This window comes from Serinus canaria, chromosome 1, assembly GCF_022539315.1.
Source record: "Serinus canaria isolate serCan28SL12 chromosome 1, serCan2020, whole genome shotgun sequence".
Taxonomy (NCBI): domain Eukaryota; kingdom Metazoa; phylum Chordata; class Aves; order Passeriformes; family Fringillidae; genus Serinus; species Serinus canaria.
The window spans coordinates 19,757,939-19,779,696 of record NC_066313.1 but is presented as its reverse complement, the minus strand read 5'-3'; the positions used below and the strand labels follow the sequence as shown (position 1 = coordinate 19,779,696).

General features: G+C 42.1%; 1 protein-coding gene across 10 annotated transcripts in view; it reads right to left on the bottom strand.

Moving 5' to 3' along the window:
• PHLDB2 (pleckstrin homology like domain family B member 2) overlaps window positions 1-21,758 on the bottom strand; it is a 75,425-nt gene that overhangs the window by 41,958 nt on the left and 11,709 nt on the right. For 8 of the 10 annotated variants that reach the window (XM_050981041.1, XM_030233977.2, XM_030233978.2 and 5 more), the window contains exons 2-4: window positions 17,284-17,393; window positions 12,636-13,984; window positions 2,222-2,605 (exon numbers count right to left, since the gene is read on the bottom strand). In XM_050981041.1, the coding sequence (XP_050836998.1) occupies window positions 2,222-2,605; window positions 12,636-13,984; window positions 17,284-17,332 (1,782 nt within the window). In that variant the 5' untranslated portion in view covers window positions 17,333-17,393. Of the gene's footprint in view, window positions 1-2,221; window positions 2,606-12,635; window positions 13,985-15,348; window positions 15,559-17,283; window positions 17,394-21,758 lie in introns of those variants that run through there. The other 2 variants (XM_050981048.1, XM_050981056.1) reach the window with 2 other exon arrangements.

Below are 21,758 nucleotides of genomic sequence, written 5' to 3'. Positions count from 1 at the left end.
AAATGCTGCCTTTTCTGCCCCTTTTCATATGGTTTTCATTTTAGACAAGTATGGCACTGTTGGTTTTAAACACATTACCTATTTCCTATCTACTATATTGCTATTTCTATATTTAGGAGGTGCACAACAGAAACAAACATGATACTTTAGTTCCAGGCATTGGAAGTAAATACTATACTTAACAGTAAATACCATTCATTCTAAAGGAATTACTAAAACTTAACCTTTGAGAATACTTTACATGCTGTGCTATTTAGGTTGTGAAAATCCAATTTTTTCCTTATTAAAAAAACACAGACAGGTGAAGATGCTTTTTAGGTAAATTTCAGCTGTTCATTTAATACAGTTCAGGAGGTAGGATAGGACATTTTTGTAACCAGCCATTAAGACGGGTTGCTTCTGTAAAATAAGGACAAAAGTTGGTCCCATCTCCCCAGGTAGCACTGAGGATATAGCACCCTTAATGCTCCTCTTTTCATTGCCATTTCCTTACTAGATGCCTGTGTCAAGAACTAAACAAGATTAGGAAGAAAATACCTGGGATCTTACACCACCCAACACTAGCTCAAACAGTACTGAGTTTGAAATTCATTCTTCATGTTCATCTGACCCCAAGGATTTGCAATCCACTTCCTCTGGGAAGGCTGCTGGTTCATTATCCCCAACCAGGATTAGAGGTGGGCTGTGTGCAGGGCTTCGCAGTCACCTCTGGGCCACAGAGCCTTGGTCAAGAGAGACTCAGTTCAGCTACTGAATGGCTACTCAGAGAGCAGGCATTTTACCCTGAACAAATCTGAGCTCAGAATTTAAAGACGAGCTGCACTTCATTAATGCAGCTGCTTGCTGGTGCTTTTTTCAGGGCTTAACAGAACTCCCTTTACAGTGAATGAATGAATGGTATTTCTTGATTTAGGAATAGTAGTCCTAGCAGCAAAGCCTCTTTTTGTCCTGTGTCCTGTTTGGATAATGCTGACATAACATCTTTGATTTCAACTTCCTAATAACGATTTTAAATAGGATCTCTGACTTGCATGAAGAAAGCAACTAACAGAAAAGAAATGACAGACCACAACAACTTGTAAGTGAGATGTGTTACCATCTCTTCAACGTGGAAAGAGCAATTCAAGCCATAATAGCATGTTCCTGTTCTACACAATTTCACACCAGAAGACTCTGCGGACAGAGATTCACAGAGATCACTCTTTGGAAATGAAAGTGTGTTACTGTTACACACCTCTCTCTTCTTCTACACACACACTACTGACTCTCAAGTTGTGAGTGTAGGAGGGGTTAAATACAATTCACCTGACGCATACAACCATGCTTAAGATGGTTGTATGCGTGTGTAAATAACAGTAAATAGAAGAGACAAATTATTTTGAAGGTGTGGACTTGTTAAGCAGAACCTGCTTTTATGGCTTTGCTTGGTCTCATTTCACTCCTGACTCCAGTTCTTCAGCCCAGTTATTTAACATGCTGCCTGCCACTGGGATTTGCTACACTGCTGCTCTGGCACAGGCGGGAGGAGGCTGCTGCTGCAGTAGCACAGAAATAGGAATGCTGTTAGCTCCTTTATTAAAGTACAACTTCCTTGTGAAACAGCAGTGAGAAGCACACAGGAAAGAAGGAGCAGCTTATTAAAGGCAGCAGTTGGGTTGGAGGGGCAGAAGGCTTGCTGCCATGCATCATCCCCAAGAGACAACAGCTGATCTGGCAAGAGGCTCGGGTCCATCCCCAGGAAAGAGACATGACAGTAAATTTTGCTCAGGCAACTCCTCTTCACCTCCCATGTGAGTGTGAGAAAACATACTCCTCTTACAAGAGCCTCAGGTTGGGAAAAACCAGCAGAGCGTCTCTTCCCTCCTACCTCTCAGCCGGATGATAAGCAGGGTTCTGGAAACGTTTATTTAAGTAGCTATAATTGTTCAAGCAAATCTTTCTCCCTTGAAATGTCTTAAAACTCTTCCTGAACAATACATTCCACTAAAAAAACAAACCAGCTTCCAATACCATTAGCTTCCACAAGATATGGAATAATCATTTGGTGGCTGCTACATTTTGCTGGCTATATCTTCTACATTTGATGGCTTATAAAGCTGTATGAGTTCTGAGATTAATTCTCATACCTAAGCCAGCCTAATTGTGGCCCTAGCCAGGACAGACAACTCCTAGATGAGGATTTCAAGCCTGGATTACACTGTCTCCTCCTATAGAGCATTACCTTTGGTGTGATGCTTAGGTAGGATGATTCGGTGGCGTCCTTCAAGAAGCTGTGAGCAGCAAAAGGTGGAGGCTTGGTGCTCTCACTGAAGTGCTCCTCAGCCCTCAGCCCCCGCGAGGGCAGGTAAGCAGCTGTGCCACGGCTGTGGCTGCTCAGCTCCGAGAAATCTGAGTCGCTCGCAGATGATTTCAAGTAGCTTCTGAACCTTGTTTCCAGATTCATCTGGGAGTCTTCAAACACAGAATCCTCATCAGAGAGCTGAAGTTTTTCGAGTTCTTTGTTAATTTTCTGAACATCAGCAACTGTAGTGGCTGCAGCAGGATCACTGTCTGATTTGGAGTATTCTGCACACAGATTGAGGATTGTCTCGAGCCGCTGTCGTTCCTGGTTCAGAAAAAGATAATAGCGCCGAGTGTCACATGTGAGCTAAAGTAAAGCTGAAGTTAAAAAAAGTTTGTCTGGATTTTTTGTTTTGTTTGGGTTAGGTTTTGGTTTATTTGTTGCTTTGGGTCTGGTTTTTTTTTTTTTGTTTTAGAGTGAAGGATTAAAGTCCATCTACCACTTAGAGATAAAAAAACTCTAATAAATAAATTACAGTGCAAGGTGAAGAATCAAAATTAATGTGAAAGAAGATTTTAAGAATATTAAAACTTTCTACATTTTTAAGATAAATAAATGTGAGGACATCTTATTTAACTAGCTATTAATTTCTGTGAAATGTACTTTTAAATTTTTTATTGAGGTTTTTGTGTCTATACCCCATTTGTATGTACACATGTCCAGTGATCTCACTACGTAAATCCCTAATTGTTCCACTTCACACTTATGCTATATTCCTACCAAGCTGCAAAATATTGCACAGATTTTCCATGAACTCATACATTCCTGACTTTTTAGATTTTTCATTTTGTTAACTGATTCCTCCTTTTGAGAGAATTAGTCCACATTTTGAAAAACACAGTTTTAAGAGCATTAACAGAAAAAAGAGTCATCACATCTAAAATACAGCAAATGCACCAAAGTGGAGGAAATCTTTATTTACCAGTTTACTCAAATTCTCTATGGATTCATACCAACATTTCAAACTTGAGATTCAGAGTGCCATTTTGACTTGATATGCTTCAGGTTTTGATAAACATTTAATTTCTGAAGGATTTCTAGATCTTTATGACACCTTTAATCAACTGTTAGCAAGTTATATTTGTTTTCTCTTACTGTATGCATAGCTTCTGGTAACTTCTATTTCAGATGGATTTTTTTAAACCTTTTCATTTTTAAGAGGTAAAGCATTTATGTAATTTCATGTTACTTTTGTTAAAGAAAAAAGGAAAAATTGCTTACCATAAGTCTATTGAAAATTTTGCGGGAAAAAAGACCACGGTGAGAGTTCCATGCTTGGCATTAGTATCTGCACTAATGATCTAATTTCTGATTTCTAAGAAATCCTTCTATAGTAGTATTTAAAAAGAAAGCCAAAAAAGTCCTCAGCCTCCCTCCCTGGGAACTACCAGCTCTACCTGGCACTACATTTGCACAGCAGCTACTTCTGCCAGCCCCAACATTTCCTATGCCCAACAGCAAGGGATAACGAGGATCAAGCAAAACAGGGCAGGCAATGCACTGCCTCAGCTTTCCCTGCAGCAAACCATTGGACTGTATGAAAATGTAACATCGGTTATCTGCACCCCGAGTTTTATAGGGCTACTGAGAGATTACCTGGCTGTACACACCTGCACATCACCTGCAATTCAGACCTCTGAGCTAGGGAACCTGTCTGAACCCACCCCTTTCCAAGCACTACCCAAACAAGAGAGCGCTTTTGCCTTTGGGTGGCTTATTCCCAGGTTCCCACTGCAGCTTTCCTCCGAATCCTCCTGTATCGAGATAAGCCGCTAAATACCGGAGCCCAGGGCAGGAGCTGAAAACTTCTGTTTTCCATGTAATAGGTCCAGCAGATTCTCAGACATCCTTCAAGCCAAAATGGTCGACATAATTACAACTATGGAAAGCCTTCTTCCCTCCAGGCAACTACTGCCAGAGGTTCTTTCCTTACCCTTTCAACACCTCTATCCTCCTTCTTACCAACTCCTAAAGCCCTGTGCAAGTGCTGGCTGGTACAGCCAGTAATTATGAGCTCTCCCTGTTGTGATGGCATTAGGTCTGTCGTAATGAGTACAGATGGGAAACACGGACATCAGGACACGAGGGAGGTCCCACCCCTCCTGCAAAAACGGGCTCTATCGGGTTCCCCCACACCAAGCTTCCATTCCTTGGGCAACAGGAAGGAAATAACAGGAAACGGCAAATTTCAAAGCAGGCCACTGCTCATTCCAGCCTAAGTGCTCAGGTGAGGCGCTCTGGCAGCAAACCATCCCTTTGCCGAGCAGTCAGGAAAAAAAGGGATTCTGCCACGCTCCCCCCCGCACCCCCAATAAGTCTTGGTTGCTCAGAAGAAGCTTAAAAATTGCAGGAAAACCCATCTTCAAAAAATTTCAGATGAGCTTTTAGACACATTACAGAAATACTGATATTTCTCACTTCTATTTTGACACGTGCTGAGAGGCTTATGGAAAGGAAGCTCTGTGGTTATTTTATACACTCTTATTCTCATCATTTCATCTCAGCCAGCTCGTTCCAGCTCCAGCACACCTGCATGTAACTGTTTCCAAATGAATTTCTCAGTGAAGAAACAAGCTAAGAAAGCACCCTTGCAATGAAGAACACCGAATGAGTAGGACATGGAAAATCCAGTCAATAATTTTGCAAGAGATACCACACACGTTATTTGTGACACTGAACACAGCAGAGGGGAAAAACTAGGTACGTCAAAAGCAGGAAACGGATTTAAAATTGGTTCTGGTGGGAGGGGGGATGTTGAATCAAGCCTTGTAAGCTGGTCAGTGTGTTTCCCCATAAAATGTCTTTTCTAACTTGTTGAATTCCACTAAATAGCTTATTTGGTTGATGCACTGGTGGCGTGGTGGCGGGTTTTCCCCCCTCCCTCATCACATGGTTTCCCCCTTGCACACCCCCCACACCCCCCCCCCCCCCGTACCACACACCTGGTCTGTCCCACAGGTGCTTCGCCCCTCCTCAGTGGTATCCCATTGGCTCTGGTTCTCTCTCCCCTGCCCCTCACCCCCTAGGGTATAAAACCTCCTGTGTGAGAGCTCCAAGCCCTCTTTTGTACCTGGGTGACCCATCACCTGTGTCCTGCCCCAAGCCAATAAACAGGATACTTGCACCCACGTGGAGAAGAGCGCCTCTCGTCTTTTACCTTTGTCTATGCGGATCCGTGTGGGCTAGAGTCTTAAGCTAGCCAGATTGGACTCATATAAGGCCCAGGAAAAACACGGAATACCGCACTAACTGATTTAAACATCTCCGTGTATTTTCTTTTAACATTTAAACATTTCCATGTAGTTCTCTTCTCCACAATAAAAAGGGGTAACAAGTCTTGTGCAGCTTCTGCCTGGCTTTGAGAAAGCTACATATCACCGATGGTTGGCTGCAAATTTAAGTGCTGAAGGACAAGGATGGGATAAGGAGGTAATACCCTTCTTCTGCTATTGATTATCAATGACATTAAGAGACATCCCTGGTACCCTGTAAAAAAATTTCCAAAATAGCCAAGATAAATATCTCATTTTTTTAACAGCAACCATGTGGTGATTCCTAGATTTGTTCATCTGCTACATATCACATTTATGAATTTTACAAATGTGTAGAAGGACTTGATATCTGGATATCAAGGCAAGCCTCGGTTAATCAGCTGTGGCAAACAGGAAGCTTTTCAGGTAAGTGCCACTAGGTACTGGATAACCTCAAATTTCATTAAAAATACATATGCAGTCTATCCCTTGTGACAAAGACTAACATGAAGTATGGCTAGTCCATGCAGCCAGGTTCCCTTTGCCTGAAGAAGCTGTTGCACTTTTCAGCTGCCAAAGAAAAATGTTTCCTAATGTTGCTCAGACAGACAAACCACCACCTTCCCAGCAAAAGCTGGGAACAGCAGCTAGTCAAAAAGGATGGTGGGGAGAGAGGCAGAGAGACTGGAGAAGAGAGCTGCAGAAAACCCCCAAACTTTCTTTCTCACATGTACATTCACTGCCTCATGAAGGAGAGGCTGGAGAAAGCTTTCTCTTTTCGTGCTACATTTCTGAGGAGCTTATTTCAATGATAAACTTGAACTGGGACTGAGAACAGTTCGCCAAGTGTTCTTTCCCTTCCCTCCAGTTTGAACCAGTTTCTCACTCCAGACTAGTTTGTTTTCTCATTGCCAGTCCTTGTTTTGATATAGCTAGTGCTTCAGCTCCAAAGTTACCAGCAGTAGCACAGCTTTCAGAAGCAGCACCTGTATTTCATTTCCACTCTCAGAGGCAGCTGTGACAGCAGAGACACCTGCACAGAGAAGCAGTGTGGAGAGGCCCAGGTCACAGCAGAGGAGCAGGTGTGCCTCGTCCTTTCCTTCCAAGAGCAGGCACAGGAGAAACGGACTGGTAAAAGCAGGAGAGAGCAGTGGCACAGAGCAGAGATAGCCTGCAGGGAGGAGCTGAGCAGATGACTTTCCAAGAATTAGCTCCTGTACCCAAAGCACGTATGCTGCTCCTGAGCTGCCAAAATAACAGCATTGTTCAGCCCTTTTGTCACTACAGTACCGATGCAGATGCTCCTTTTGAACCACACTGAGGGCAGGAGCCTGAAGACCAGAGTTACAGAGCAGTACTTAAGTTCTGTAAATGAGAACAGGTCTCCCGTAATTTATTTCTTCCTGGACCTACGTGTTAATTTACATAATAGATATAGCTGCAAAAATTAAGCATATGTAATCCAGATTTTGGCTTATTAAAGACTCCACAGAAATGTTTTACAACACAATTGAAACTCAATGTTCCTGTAAAGTTATGGAGTCATCAATGTTAGTTATATTTGGCAGGGGGTTTTATCCTATTATACAGCACTTATTTAATTACAAAACTAAATTATATTAAGTAGCTATTCTGTAAAACTATAGAGACTGTCAAATACTAGTGGTAGGAAAAACTACCTTGAAGCTACCCTTTGTCTACTTGGCTTGGGCTCCTTTAAGAGTTAATCACTTACAGTTTTACAGCTTGGGTACTTTATGCTTAAAGGGTCTACAGAAAGAAACAGTGCCAATATAGATTTATAAAACATGTATATGAGGTTTTCCACAAACCATATGAAGATTTACATAAGCTCCATTAACCATGATTTTAAAACAGTACCATCTTAAAAACCCCAAAATAGTTTCATTTCATTTTCCCTTTGCATATGCACATCTTACTAAATTGCAAGGCATCAATGCAAACCAGGCATAGTGATATTCTGTATTATTCCCTACTTCTGAATACACTTACGAAATTCAGTGCTCTTCTGACTGTGATGAAGTGGACTGTGGAATAAGCCCCTTGAATTTTATTACTGTTCATTCAGGCACTGATAACATGAAACCTCTCCCAGTACAAATCCTGGGTCTACTAAAACTTCATTAACAATGTTTATGTATGTTCACAGATCCCTACAGACAGCTGAGCAATGGAAGGCATAATGAACCTACTGCACATCTAATTTTTAGGTACCTACCACCATCTAGAGGAAATACACTGTACTGCCCAAAATCCAGTACTGGAAATCTAGAGGAAATATACTGTACTGCCTAAAACCAGTGCTATTTAAACAAGGTGCTATCAAAGAAAACAGATGACCCTTAATATCTACTAAATTATGTTGCCTGTGCAGTTCCACTCCCAACCCCCCTATCAGCTGAAGAAAAAGAGCACCTTTTAGTTCCAGCCGCTACAATTGGGCTTTCATCTCACGGGAAAAACAAGAGTGAGGTTTCCTCTTTAAATAATAATTAAAAAAAAAAAAAGCTAAATCACATGGAACATTATTAGATCATAGCAGTAACTTTCTCCCTTGTTTACAAGGCTCCTGGGCTAGTGTCAGCAATAGCTACTCCACCTTCTACGTGTGTACACATTCCATGGCGGGATGTGATGTCCGGGTAGCTGGGCTGGAGAGGAAGCAGAAGCAGGTCGTGACCCTGCTGCCTGCGCCAGGAGCAGCCGTGGCTGCCCCACCTGCTCCCACAGCCCATCAGCCCCCAGCACCAGTGCCAGGGGGATGGCAGGATCAGAACACCATCTCCCCCTGCTCTTCAAGCCACAAAGGAACAGGCTGGCAAAGCAGAAGTGGCACCAGTCTTCAGCTACTTTATGTGAATCCAGCCACAGACAGCAGATCTAAAGAAACAGGTATGGAACACCACCAAATCATACACAAGTACTTATTTGTCTTTTGTATTTGGTGCACAGAAACAAATTAAAACTTAGACTTTTAAATAATTAATGAAAAAACCAACCTGCATATTTTTAATATTTGTGCTTTTTTTTTTTTAATCTCTGGTTATTTCTTTGGGCAATGATGGCAGATCATTTGTTTTCATATGCAGGCTGCAGCAGCAGCTCTAAACGGAAACTTCCGGAGGAGCTTCTGACACTTAAAAAGTAAACGAAACACAAGTAAGACTCATAGAATAATTTATATTGAAAAGAAAAAGTGAAAACATGTGAAAGTAAACAGAAGGGTTCAAGGGCAGATACTAGGTCAAATTGCAACGAATGCAAAAAAAATCCGGAAGTGAGTATCAGTGATCAATTAGAACACTTTCAAGCCAGTCTGTGCCAACAGAATAGCTACAGGGGCAGTGCTGGTGCAAAGAAACACACTTTCCACTTCTTATCTGGGCCACAGAGCAGTCTAGTCTCCTGAAAATGGGTGTTATTTTTTCTGATGGACTTAAGTATTCCTACACTGCTGTTCTCCCTACTGTGCTTCAAAAACCCAGTAGGGAAAATCCCAACACTTGTGCACAGAGAGACTACATTTCCCCTGTCATTTACCTACCAGCTACTCAGCCCAAGCTTTTACACAGTACTGAAAGCTCAGAGCACAGAGTTTTGATATCCATTAATGCTTCTTGGGGTTTTTTATTCATACCTTCCCCAACTCCATAAAAAAAGAGAGACCTGAGCAGACATGGATCCTTTGCCCACGTCAGTACACAAGGGCAAACAAAATTGCTCTGTGGAAGCTCTGGCTGGATATATCAAGACCCTGCTTGGACAGATCCTTCATTATCCTTTGGACAGGGATCCATACAGAAGGACAAAGTAAAATAACACCAGAACAGGACAGGCCCTAAATATACAAAGAACTGATGTGTGGATTTTTTAATATATATCTTTCTGCTTCTCAGATATCTACAAACCTGCTTATGGCTTTTTTCAGACTCTCAAACCACTGGAAGAAGGCACTGTCCTGGCATTTCACTCTTCTATCAGATAGCTCTAGTAAATGGAGAATGGAGCAGATATGGGAGCAGTATCTTGAGTATAAGATAAACTCAAGCAGGAGGAAAATCCTTCATGTTCAAATATGCAACACACAAAACATCATCTTGTTTTCAAAAGCTTTGGAAAAACAGTAAGCAAATTCTCTTTTTGAAGAATTGGGACTTGAAGGAAGTCTTGGTGAGCAAGAGGAAATACTGAGGGGTGGGAATGTAGCCATTTCATCCAAATATAAAGCCAGAATGATTATCAGCATCACTGAATACTGAAACAACCCAGTATCTTTCATCCCTCACTACAAATAATAATTAAAACAAAACAAAGAAAAAGGGCTGTTCTCTTTGAAATACAAATAAGATGCTTTTATGACTGATTATCTCAGGTTTTACAGCATGACTGCCTGCAAAACCTTCTGATAAGAAGCAAAGAAGCAATCACCACTGCACACACAACACACCAGGATGGGAGAAGATTACTGAAAGGAGCAGAGGAATAGCAGGTCAAAGGCAGCAAGAAGAGGGAGAAACCTGTTTCCCAAAACCTTTGTCCTAAGCCACCTAGCCATTTCACTCACAGCTTTGCCCTGGGAAGCCCTGTGCCTGCTCCTGAGAAGCTACAGCTTCAAGAGGAGCCAGCAGAGGTTTTGGGGAGCAAAACAGGGCAGGGGTGGACTTGCCCTGACACTCATGGAGTGGGGAGGGGGCAGTGCCTGCCCACCTCTCACACCTGAGCCTCAACACTATAGCCTTTGAGCAGGCAAAGACTTTTTCACACTGTGTATCTTATAAACTACAGTGATCAGTGAAATGGGGAGGAGAATGTGGAGGAAAAGGCAGACTTCTGTCTGTGCAACAGGCTCCTCACCAGCTTGCATCAAGGACATAGATGAGATGAGGAAGGGGGAGACATCTTACTGGGTTACAGTTTTTTAGCCTGAACCTGCTCACTTGTGTGGTTCAAGAGGGGAACTGTGGCCCTGCACAGGCACCAGGTCATTGCTAGTGGTCATTGACAGGCATCCCCTTCTCCCACATTCCCACTACCCCTGCGTCCATCTTCCCCATGGCTTTTTACCTCCACCCCGCCAGAAAGTGAACTTTCCTGCAGGCTTGCTGTCTGTATGCAAACTAGACAGGTTCAAGAGTATCCTATTGCCATTTTGCTCAAATTCGTAAGATGTGAGTTAAGGCACACAAATGCAAAATTAGTGTCTCAAATTTAAGACTCAGGAATACCAACTGGTCCATCAATGACCTCTGTTTCTATAGGGATGATAAAATATGAATGCATGTTAATAGGGTCAGAGAATCCCAAAGCCACTTTGAAAACACTTTGGAAGAACTGTTATGTGTTTCAGACAGTTTCAATACAAAACTGTTTCAGACACCTCTGTAGGTTCTGAAGACCTTTTTACTTTTCCTACACACAAGTTGTTTCAGTATACATAAATTACATTTTACTATCTAGATAATCCCAAGATGAGGCAGTATGCACTGCTTTACACTGACTGAGACAAAAACTGCTCCCCTCTGCTACTCTCCATCTTGGGAAGGGGAGAAGCAAGGAGGCCTCTACTTTAATGAGCATGTTCAGAAAGACAAAATAAAAACTAAGGAGAAAAAACTCTGCTGATGGCTGTTTAGCCCACACCAATGTATACCTGACCCTAAAGCACACAAGGCTGAGCAGAATCTCTTTTTCTTTGCTCACTTATCACAAAACAGTGCCATCATCTAAAATAAAAAGTCCTGCAGGATCCCTGCAGTGTAATTTGTGGATTTTATGTTGTGAGAGTCTGTCTGAAATATCCTCCAATCTGCCTCACAACTGTCATTGAGAGACCGCTCAGAAGACCCCTTTGTCCCATTCCTGGCCCTACCCGCCAAGCCAGGGGCTTTGAGACCTGATTGCTAAGTTACTGTTTCCACAGGTGCATTTATCTGCATGCTACACTGAACCCAATGAGAAGAAGGGGACACTGTGCCCTTTTTGCAACAATAGCCTTGGAAGCAGTTCCACCTCTTGGCCTGGCTGAACTTCTCCTGAGCTTTTGAGTGGTCTCCACAGAAGATCCCTCTCGTTCACCTACAACCACCGTGACAGACAAACCGAGATGACAGAAGCCTCTCCATCAGAGGAACCCGAGACATCCCCATGTGAAGGGGCCTCCCTCACAATCCCCACAGACTGGGACAGAAGCCCCCAGCCCAGGGGAGGTGCACGGAGGGAGGCGAGCAAAGCAAGATGGATGACTGCAGGTGCGGGCATTGGACCACAAAAACCATGGCCCTCGCCCGCTGCGAGGTGGACTGTGTGTACCCCTTTTCCAAATACCATTCTTTTTATCAGAAGATACAATAGATTCAGTTTCAAAATAATCTCCCTTTCCCCCATCGAAAAGTGGGGGGAAAGGGAGATTTGAGTCCAGATGGACTGCATCTCTGAGATCTCCCCAATGTAACAGGCAGATCCTCGACTGGACTGGACCTAAGGACTTAGTCTCTACGTTTGGTAGCTATATTCCCCTTTTTCTTTCTCTCTTTCTCTACCTTTCTCTCCCTTAATCCCTCTATTGCATTTTGCTGTGGTCATTCAATAAAGGTGCATTTGTTTTATTTATTGCTGCAAAACCCCCTTGTACCGTGTCAGTTTTTTGCACCCTGAGATCCCTTACGAACCACCACGAAACCTGTCCATGGGGACGGATCGTGACATATGTACGCAGACATTTTAACACAGCCTGCAGGATAATTGAACACAATTTACATGGACTCCAACATTTATCCAGGGTGTCTGAATGGTACTGTTTATCCAAGCAGCATACTTTGTAAGCGCCAGCTTCATGGACTGTGATAATAAACAAGGTATCTGCAGCAGGCTGCATTTGAATTTTGAAACAGAGCAGCTTATTCTTTGCTGTACCTTCCTGATGGCTAGACCTGGGATGGTTGTCTTCCTGATGGCTAGACCTGGGATGGGTGTTTTGCAAATGCTAAATATCACAGATAATTAAGAGGAAGAAAAAAAATTACCAGCCGTTCCATCTCCTGCTCCCGAAGTCGCTCTTCCCTCTGCCTCCTGTGATAGTCCATGAGGTCTTCCTTTCCTGAAATCGAGCTAATGCTGTTCTTCCGCTCTCGCATGGATGTTTGCAAAGAATTTGGCGTCTGTCTGTAACTTTCCAGATCTGGGTCATCAAGTTCCATGGAACTGGTGGAAAGGTTTCTTCCAACAGAGAATGATCTGTCAAATTCCACTGGAGAGAAAGAACTACTGGGACTTATTCCTGAGCCTCCAAGTCTGTCAAAATCATCAGGGAGATATGGGGAAGAAGGTGCTAAAAGCATTTTTTTAGCAATACGAGGACTTGCAGGAACACTAAGAGTTGAACTGACATAGGGATTACTCCTGGAGACAGAGTTTGCATGTGGTGAAACCCCTGAGCTGCAGGAAGAAAAATTCAGGTAATTATCAGCATCAAAAGCATTCTGAGGTAAATCTTTTTCTCCAAGTTTTTTCCTTTTACTATTACCCAGAGAGCTTCTGGGGGGCAAACTTAATGGCACCAGCTGGTTTTCTGTTGATTTATAAAGTCTGGGCAGGGAACGACTGTACATTCCCATATGACTTAGAGATCCACCAGAGTATTTCCTCGCCCGTGAATCCAGAGTTTCCATCATCCCATCCTTGTACTTTACTGGCTTTATATGAAGGGTCAGACTGTTTTCAGCATTCATCCTCCTGCCCTGCTTTGGGCTGGAAGGCATGCTGGCTGCCCCCGAACTGCTACCAGGTGAAAGCATCAGCTCGTTCCCCGAGCTTCCATTCCACATAGTCAGAAGAGAGCCTGAGATCTTCTTTGATTCCAGCATTCCTGGGAAGTAGATGTTGTCATAAGATTTATTTCTCTGACTGTACTTCAAGTAGTGAAACTTTTCCATGTGTCCAAGGGATTTTTCATTTTCTCTGCTGGCATAAATGTCAAAATCTGTCCTTCCAGAACTATACCCGCTGAGGGATGGAGACATGCCTGATATGGAACCCAAATGCTTTACAGAGATGCTTTTATCTGGAAGATATGGGCTTTCACAGGGGAACTGCTTGCCTCCTTGAATTTTGTTAATAGAGTGTGTATTTTTAACACTGGTGGAAGGATTAGGCTTAATTGGCATAGGTTGTGAAAGTGTTAAATAAGAGCCAGCATAGTCCCCATTTGTTTTAAATTTAAGAGTTGATGAATATTTCTTTGTGTTGAGGTTTTCCATAATACCCTGGAGACCATTTTCAAGGGAATTCACCACAGAACCCTTTCCCAAACTATCATTTTGTAATTCCATCTGGTTCTGTGAGTGGCTATAGTCTGCCATAATCTTACTGGAATCTGTAAAGAAGATCAAACAAGAAAAAAATTTAGCAGGTAAATAGCCTTGTGCATGTGCATGCCTGCAAAATAATGTGAACACTTTTTGCAATAGTTACTGTGCTTGTAGTAAATGCGTCTCAGATCACTAAGCAAAGGAGGAGACACACAATTTTCCCATCTGTTTCTACAAAAGATGGGAGACTGAAAAAGAAGGGGTAGAGGCACAAAACCATACCAAAATCAGCAACACAACTGGAGAGAGGCTAGACTCTTTCTTTGCTGTCTTGTCATTTTCAGGAGCTTGTGGCTCAGCCTTTATATACCTGAGCCTCTTGAGATATCCATGAAGTAAGGAAGAATTATTGCCCTGATGTTTTACAGCTGAGGAACTGAGGCACAGGGAGAATATGCAACACAGACAGCAGAGTAAAGAACCCAACTCAGGTCTCCCAGGGCCAAAAACATAAAGCACTGCTGTGGATCACCTCTCCTTTTAATCTGTGCAGCTAGAGCATCTGAGCCCCAATACACTAGTGAGCGCAATTTAAAGCTCAGTGGGAGTTTGTCACCTTTTTGCTTAGTGGATGGTCCTGCAAAGCTTAATGGGAAAGTACAAAATCAAGGCACATTTTTCAAGGTGTTTCAGCTCATTGCTCTAAAAATACAAGGCTGCAACTACATCTGCAAAGAGCACTTTGGTTATAAGATAACCTTAAGGAAGCAGAATACTAGCTTGCATGACTTCATTCAAAACAACAAAACCACATGTCTATTAAAAATACTGCTGGGGGAAAGGTTACACATTCTAATGATTTTGCTAAAATCTAATTTATACTCAGGAAGAGAGCACAGACCAGAAAAGCCTTTGCTCTGGTGGATGTTGTTGTTCAACAATGCATTAAGCTCTAGCATACAGTTCTGAGCTCCACTTTGCTCAAAGCAAAGAAAGGAATTCAGCTCCTGACAGTGCCAGTTACTGCACGAGATAGATAAACTGGACCCCCAGCAGGTTTACACGTAGACCTCAGCTGATGTAGAAATGACACCAATTAATATTTACAGCAGCTCCTGGTTTGTGCTAGTCTACACTTTAAACTCATAAAGCACTCCTGAGTGCCAGCAAGAGTTTCTGAAAATAAGGGTCAAATCTGGGATTGGCTCAGTCACATTTTACCTGTGACTTCAGCTTCCTCATGAAAAACTGAATTTTAGCTTGTCACTTGGTGGGAAAATCTAATGTGTAAAGTGCCCTTAATTTAATATTATTAATTAATAAAAAATATCCCCAGAGGCAGTACTTTAGTCCAAGTACTGCTTCAGGCAATTACATAAACTAAGAGACAGAATTTGGGACTCCTGTCCGCCACCAGAGCTCACATGACCTGGTTTCACTGAGAATCACTAGCTTCAGATCTTGTGGAAGGCGGCAATGCATTCTTCACTGTGGTTTCTGGGACCTTCCTTGCTGATAAGGCACAATGCTATGGAATTCACCACTGTCCAGGGCATCAGCAGTGCTCTGCTGCCCAGGCTTCCCCTGCGCCATCAGACATGCAACAACAGCTTCTCCTCGGTTATTAAGGAAAACAGCCCTAGGTTTGAGAACAAAGGTAACCATCACTACTAATGGAATTGAATAGGCAGAAGATAAAAGGAGCCAGCATTAGGGAACACAAACACAAAAATCAAAGGAAAATACAACACCTTCTTGACCACAGTAGACCTGGTTAAGCTGTTGTTCATTACAATCTCTGGTAGAAGCCAAAAGCATTAACTTGCACCTTCAAAACTAAACTTCAAGTCTACCACTACACAGAATTTAATATTTTTATGCTGACTATAATTATAGGATTTATATTATAAATATAATTTTAACACACTCATTATGATGATACAACTATCTAAGCTGCCTTGGAACCAGTGAACTCACAGAGTTCTACATCACACCATCACCACCTTGAGCAGTGAAACAGCAGTTTCTTATATTGTGATTTTTACTTGACATTTTTAAGCTATTTTCATAAATTTTGATAACAGCAATGATGAAGCTCAAATGAACAAAAGGATAAATGTGACCCAAGTTCAAAAGAACTCTTGACAGGACAAGAAAACATCATCTGGATAAATCAAGTATTCATTATATTATTGGTGTTTTATGGAAAAATATGTAGAATTTATTTAAGAGCCCAGATGTAAAGCACAATGTATATGCCTTTTTTACTTAACCTTTCATTGTGGAACTGACCCTATTTTCCGTCTCAGTCTCACTTTCTCCTCCCCTCTTCCAAATCTCTCTTAAAACTGAAATCTAATTTCATATGAAAATTGTACTGTCCAAATCTTAGCTAACACAGCTAAGTTCAAATATTTTTGCATAAATTTCACAGGCTCCTCTATAAATAGCTTGGCAGACATATTAAAGGGACATTAATAATTGTTAATTACTCCCTAGCAACAGCAGTAGGACACATTTAATCCTTCAAAGACTGAATGCTTTAGTCAAAAAACAAGTTAGCTCATAGAAACTTTCATGCCTGCTCACCACAGTGAAGCAGTGAAGGGTTCATTGTACTTGAAATCCAAGCAAGTACAGTAAGAAAAGGTCATGATACCTTCATGTAGCCACTCCAGTTCAGCTTTTCTCTATTATCCCTTATGCCAGTTCTTCTGTGTTTTTGCTTCCAGTGCCACAGTGCCCGCAGTCATACAGTTAATCCCAACTGGATGACAGCACACGTTTAAGGAAATCATAGCTGCTTCCCTCCAACCAGATCTTGTTTGTTTTATTTATTTTTAGGATAATGTTTGAGTAGAAACTTGATGAAAATGCCATGATGTGTTACACATCCTGGCTGATGCTGTCTTTGTATGCATCTATAGAGACTGAGGATGGGAGCTTCAGCTTGTGATGTGCCCTGAACCCTCCTGCAACCAGGTCAGACCCAGCTTTCCCGCTCAGCACAAGGGTCCTCAGTTTAGCAAAGTATTTGCTGCCTGGAGCAACAGAAGGAAATTCTTCCTTTTTTCTTTTTTTTAATTTTTATTTTCCCTTTCTCATTCCTTTTCTTCCTTTCCTGAGTTGTTTAGCTGGGTGTCACTGGTATCTATTCCAGACAGGCATTAAAGTGATGGGGGAGGGTTGGCTGTCTGCAGCATATCCAGCTGTGTCTAGTTCTGCCTGGTAAACGGAGCTAGACATGGAATAAAAATAGAGCACTGATCTTAGCCATGTGTCAGGAGAATTAACGGGCCAAAGTCAATTAGAACTTCTGAAAGATCTCAGTGCATTACAAATAAACTTCATTTTAATTGATTACCTGATCCAGCATTCTGGAAGGAGGAGAGGTTACTTCTGTTTGGCATCATATTTCTCTTCTATTGGATGGTTAAAATGACACTAATTTGAGTGAACCAGATAAATTTTTACCTGAAAATAAAGTAAAAAAGGAAAAAAAAAACAGCATTCTGTTAAGTGTATCCTGGGAACATTTTTCAAGTGCATAATATACGACATAATTAGCTTTTCTTATGGTAAAATTTCCAGAGACAACTCAAAGAGAAATATGTTAAAAGATATTTAGAAAGGATATTCCATGTTTAATTAGGTGACTGTTAAAAAAAAAAAAGAGGCTCCAAAACCTGTCTGCAGCTGGTTTATCCTTTTAAAAGTACATATAATTAGTTTCCATAACAAGCCATTATCTATGATCCTGACTCTGTACAGGCACTTACTAGTCACACCTCCTGAGTTTTGTCTGTAATCTTGTGGCTTCCTTAAGAAATCACTAACAAGGTTGCACCTTGCTGCTGAAGACTTTATTTGGAAAGCCCATAGCCCAAGTTCACCCTGCGCAACACCAGCATCCTGCAATCACAAATAAACCTATATAAAATCAGGTATGTGATCCAAAACAAAGAAAATGTGCTGGCATGTAATGATTTCTGAGTTTCCAAAGAAGCCAAACTAGAAATGCAAAGGGAAAGTTGAAAGTTTATTTAAGATCAAATTTAGAAATTGATAGTTTAATTGATATTTTAATTGATATTAAATATATACAAGAGAGATTTGGTTTAAAAGAAATGCCAAAATTGAATCTCAGCCACTAAAAACTAAAATTAAATCTAAATCCAAATAAAAGACCTCTAGTGAGTTGCTTTATTAATAGATGTATTTATTTTTTATACACATCTGTTTTTAAAAGGTTAAGTAAAAATTTTTTTAATTGCATCAACTGACAAAATTAATGATGACGATCTGTAGGTCCTCTGGGCTTAGCCCTGGACAAGCAAATAGAAATGTGTCAGAAAAACAAGTAAAGAATGGAGACAGATGTCTGGGCTGTCTAGAGACAAGCCACCTATTTAATTAACTGCAGTCATCACAGCCCCAAGGTTGCAGGTCTGTAGAGCACATGCTTTCCTTGCCATGCTTTTTCATGTTATTCTCTTGGGAGGACAGGCCTGGGAGAAGGGAGCTGGCTGCTGATCCTTGCAGAGGGAGGCTCCTTCTCTCTGACCTCTGGCTTTTGCCTCTCCTCCTCCCCACAAGCTGCTCTACCAAGGGAGGCCAGACCTTTCCCTCTGTTCACCCAGGAATCCCCCTGTGCTAGCCTCACTTTGCAATGCTTTTTCTTTCTCTGTAGAGGTCATTTCTCAGTCCTAAGGAAAGTTTTAACCACACTGCATATTCTGCCCCTCACAGCAAGATGCAGGTTCCTTTAAGATCATATAATCTGCTGCTCCCCGAAAATGGCACTACTCTCCAAGGAGGCAGAAAACAGGAAGCCCCCCCAGAGCACAGCAGCTCCTGAAGGGACTCACCCACATGTCCAGACTTTCCAGCACAACAGGACTGAAATTCTCCAGAGGGGGTGATGAGGAAGAACCTGGGCAGCAGAGAGCTTTTCAACCCAATTTTCATCCTCAAAAGGTTATTTTATTGACATGAGACATTTATCATCATTTTTACCTCATTTTCTTCCAATCCATTGACAAACCCCTTCCCTAGCTCCTTCCAGCTTGCCACCAGCAAGAGGTGACAGCGGCTCTTCCACTTGTCTGCAGACCAAACACTGAAGGATCAGGACACAAATCCAGTTAATATTGCCACTATGCTGACACCTTGGCATATTGTTTGTGTTATCTCTTAAAAGTACTGCACTTTGTGCCAAGAAGTCCCCAGAAAAGAACCAAAAATTTAATTTTTCAGGCCATGTTCAACTTAATACAGAAAACTGTAAAAAAAGCCACAGGGGTTTGCTTCTTAGCCAGATAGCTGATTCCCCGTAGGGTCAGAGCACCCCAGACAAGCAGTATTAAGGCCGGATACCTCAGCCCTCCGGGGGCTGGGAGCCCGAACTACTGCACAGCTGTGGCCACCTTAGCAAGCTCAGTGATTGTCAGCTCTTAGTGATATCAGCTCTTTTATGGTTTCAGCTCTTAGCTTGCCAAGGGGCTCTGGCTGATCGTGGCTTTCAGAAGAGCAGACTGGAGAGAGAGGAGAAGGCGGCATCAGAGTGTTCCACAATGGTTTATTCTGAGGGTTTTGCGAAGGGTCCGAATGCAGCTCTTCAAACAAAATGGGCCAAGGCAGCCCCTTTTATAGGGTTAGGGGGGCTTGGAAACTGACCAGTTGTAAGGGTTAGAGAAACTAGCCTATGGGGTCACAGAGAGATAAGCAGGCCTGAAGGACCAGAGTGAAGACTTCTGGTTCAATTCCTATGACTTAGCATTTCCTTATCTCTACCCCATTGTTCTCCACGGGGCTGTAGCTGGCCCCATGTCTGCTACAGAAAACTAGTGACACTCACATTTCACAGATGTCTGCCACAAAGATGTCACCGTATCATTGAACAGAAAAACAAAACAGGGACAATTTGGAATTAGAAGACAGAACAAAGGGTTAAAAAACCAGGAAGATTCATTGCATTTCCCATGTCTCTAATACTAATTTATAGTAAAGATCAACAAAAACCTCATCCTTTCTATCTTGTGAGGTGACAGCTACTACTTAATCAATGTGACAAACATTAAGGAGAGCACATCTGAAAGGGAAGGGTTTCTATGCAATTAAAAATTCAATCTTTTATTCAGTTTGGTGAATACTTGGATTTTCTAATAACCTTTCTTAAGGTTAAATATTTATATGATTTCATTTGAGGTTTGAGAACTCTTTACACATTGTAGCATCCCTCGAACTCTCTCCCCTTGGTCAATCCCCAAGACCTCAGCCCTAGAAACATCAGTGACTACTCACCTTAGAGTTACTCCTCCTGTGGGGAAAAACAGATTCCAAATGGACCTTTTGTGTCGCAACTTCCTCTAGTTTCTCCTTCCCCAGTCCCCTGACTGGCTTGGCATCCCTGGTGCCCCGCCTAGAGGCCAGCGGCCCCCCCCCCCCAACTAGAGGCCAGCGCCCTCTGCCCAGCCCTTAGCTCCACCCCCCACCCCTTCCCCTTCTTAAACTGCCTGCTCCAGGCAGTTCGTTATCTTTCCCGCCGGGATCAGCTGCTGTGTTATTTCCCTGGAATAAAACCTTGCAAAAGAGCTTTTCTTGCCTCTATTGCTGAGCCAGTTGCTATGAGTGTTGAGTGGAGGTTTGACTGCATTGCCTGAATGTTAACTCAGCTTGCTTTTCGACAGGAGAGGTTTGTTGGGGACAAGAGTTAGGCAGCAGCACCCATCATTCTAACACCCGCGTTTTTTAACACATCTCCTTTCCTAGAGGATGAGAGATCAGAGAAGTCCTCACTTAGTAATAATTAGATTTGAAGGAGAAAAGAACTTTTTAAAAAACTTTTCACTCTGAGCAAAACCAAGAAACAATTGATGAATTAATGAGCTAATGTAACAAACAGCTAAAATCCATAGTATATCTGCTCTCATGAAATCATATTCTTTTAGATGAGGTTAGCAGGGCCTCCAGCAAGGCTGACTCTTGTTACAGAGCACATGCCACACTCTGCCTTGTCTGGAACAAAGCAAAATTATTTCAGCTGGGATTTATAAAGTCATATGAAGAGAATGTATACAGCATTACAATCATGTTTCATCTCTACAGTGCCCAGGCCAAATTAAGTTTTGTTTCACTAACAACCAGAAGAAACAGTGATTCACAACTCAAGCAGTGAGTCAAACAAAGGATTCCAATTTTTAAGATATTCTAACACTGGGTGGCTTTACAGTAAGAACTCCTTTCCTTTGTGAGGTGGTTTAAGCCTGGCTGGCAACTCAGACCCCCCAGCTGCTTGCTAATACCCACCCAGATGGGGGAAGAGAATCATAAAAGAGGGAAAACGTATTAAATTAATGATAGTTTGATAGATAAAGCAAAAGTCATGTACAAAGCAAAGGAAAATAAGGAATTAAACCCCTAGGAAACCCTTCTCCCAGCTTTATATGCTGATTATGATGCCATAGGATGTGGGATATCCCTTGGGCCAGCTGTCCTAGCTATGACCCCTTCGAACTTCCCATGCTCCCTCAGCCTCCTGACACCAGTGAGGCATAAGAAAGTGAACAGTCCTTGACTCAACAGAAACACTGCATAGCAACAACTGAAAATATCAGTGTGTTATCAACATTATTCTCATACTAAATCCAAAACACAATGCTGTAGCAGCTAGCAGGAAGAAATACACTGTACCCCAGCCAAAAACAGGACATTTATTGTAGGAGCCAAAAGCTGCAGTTCAACCAAGCCACAAATACACTACCTGTGTACACAGCACTTCCCAGCATTTCATCCATAGATTTAGGGAGAAGTTTTCCCAGCACATAAGCTTCTCACCTA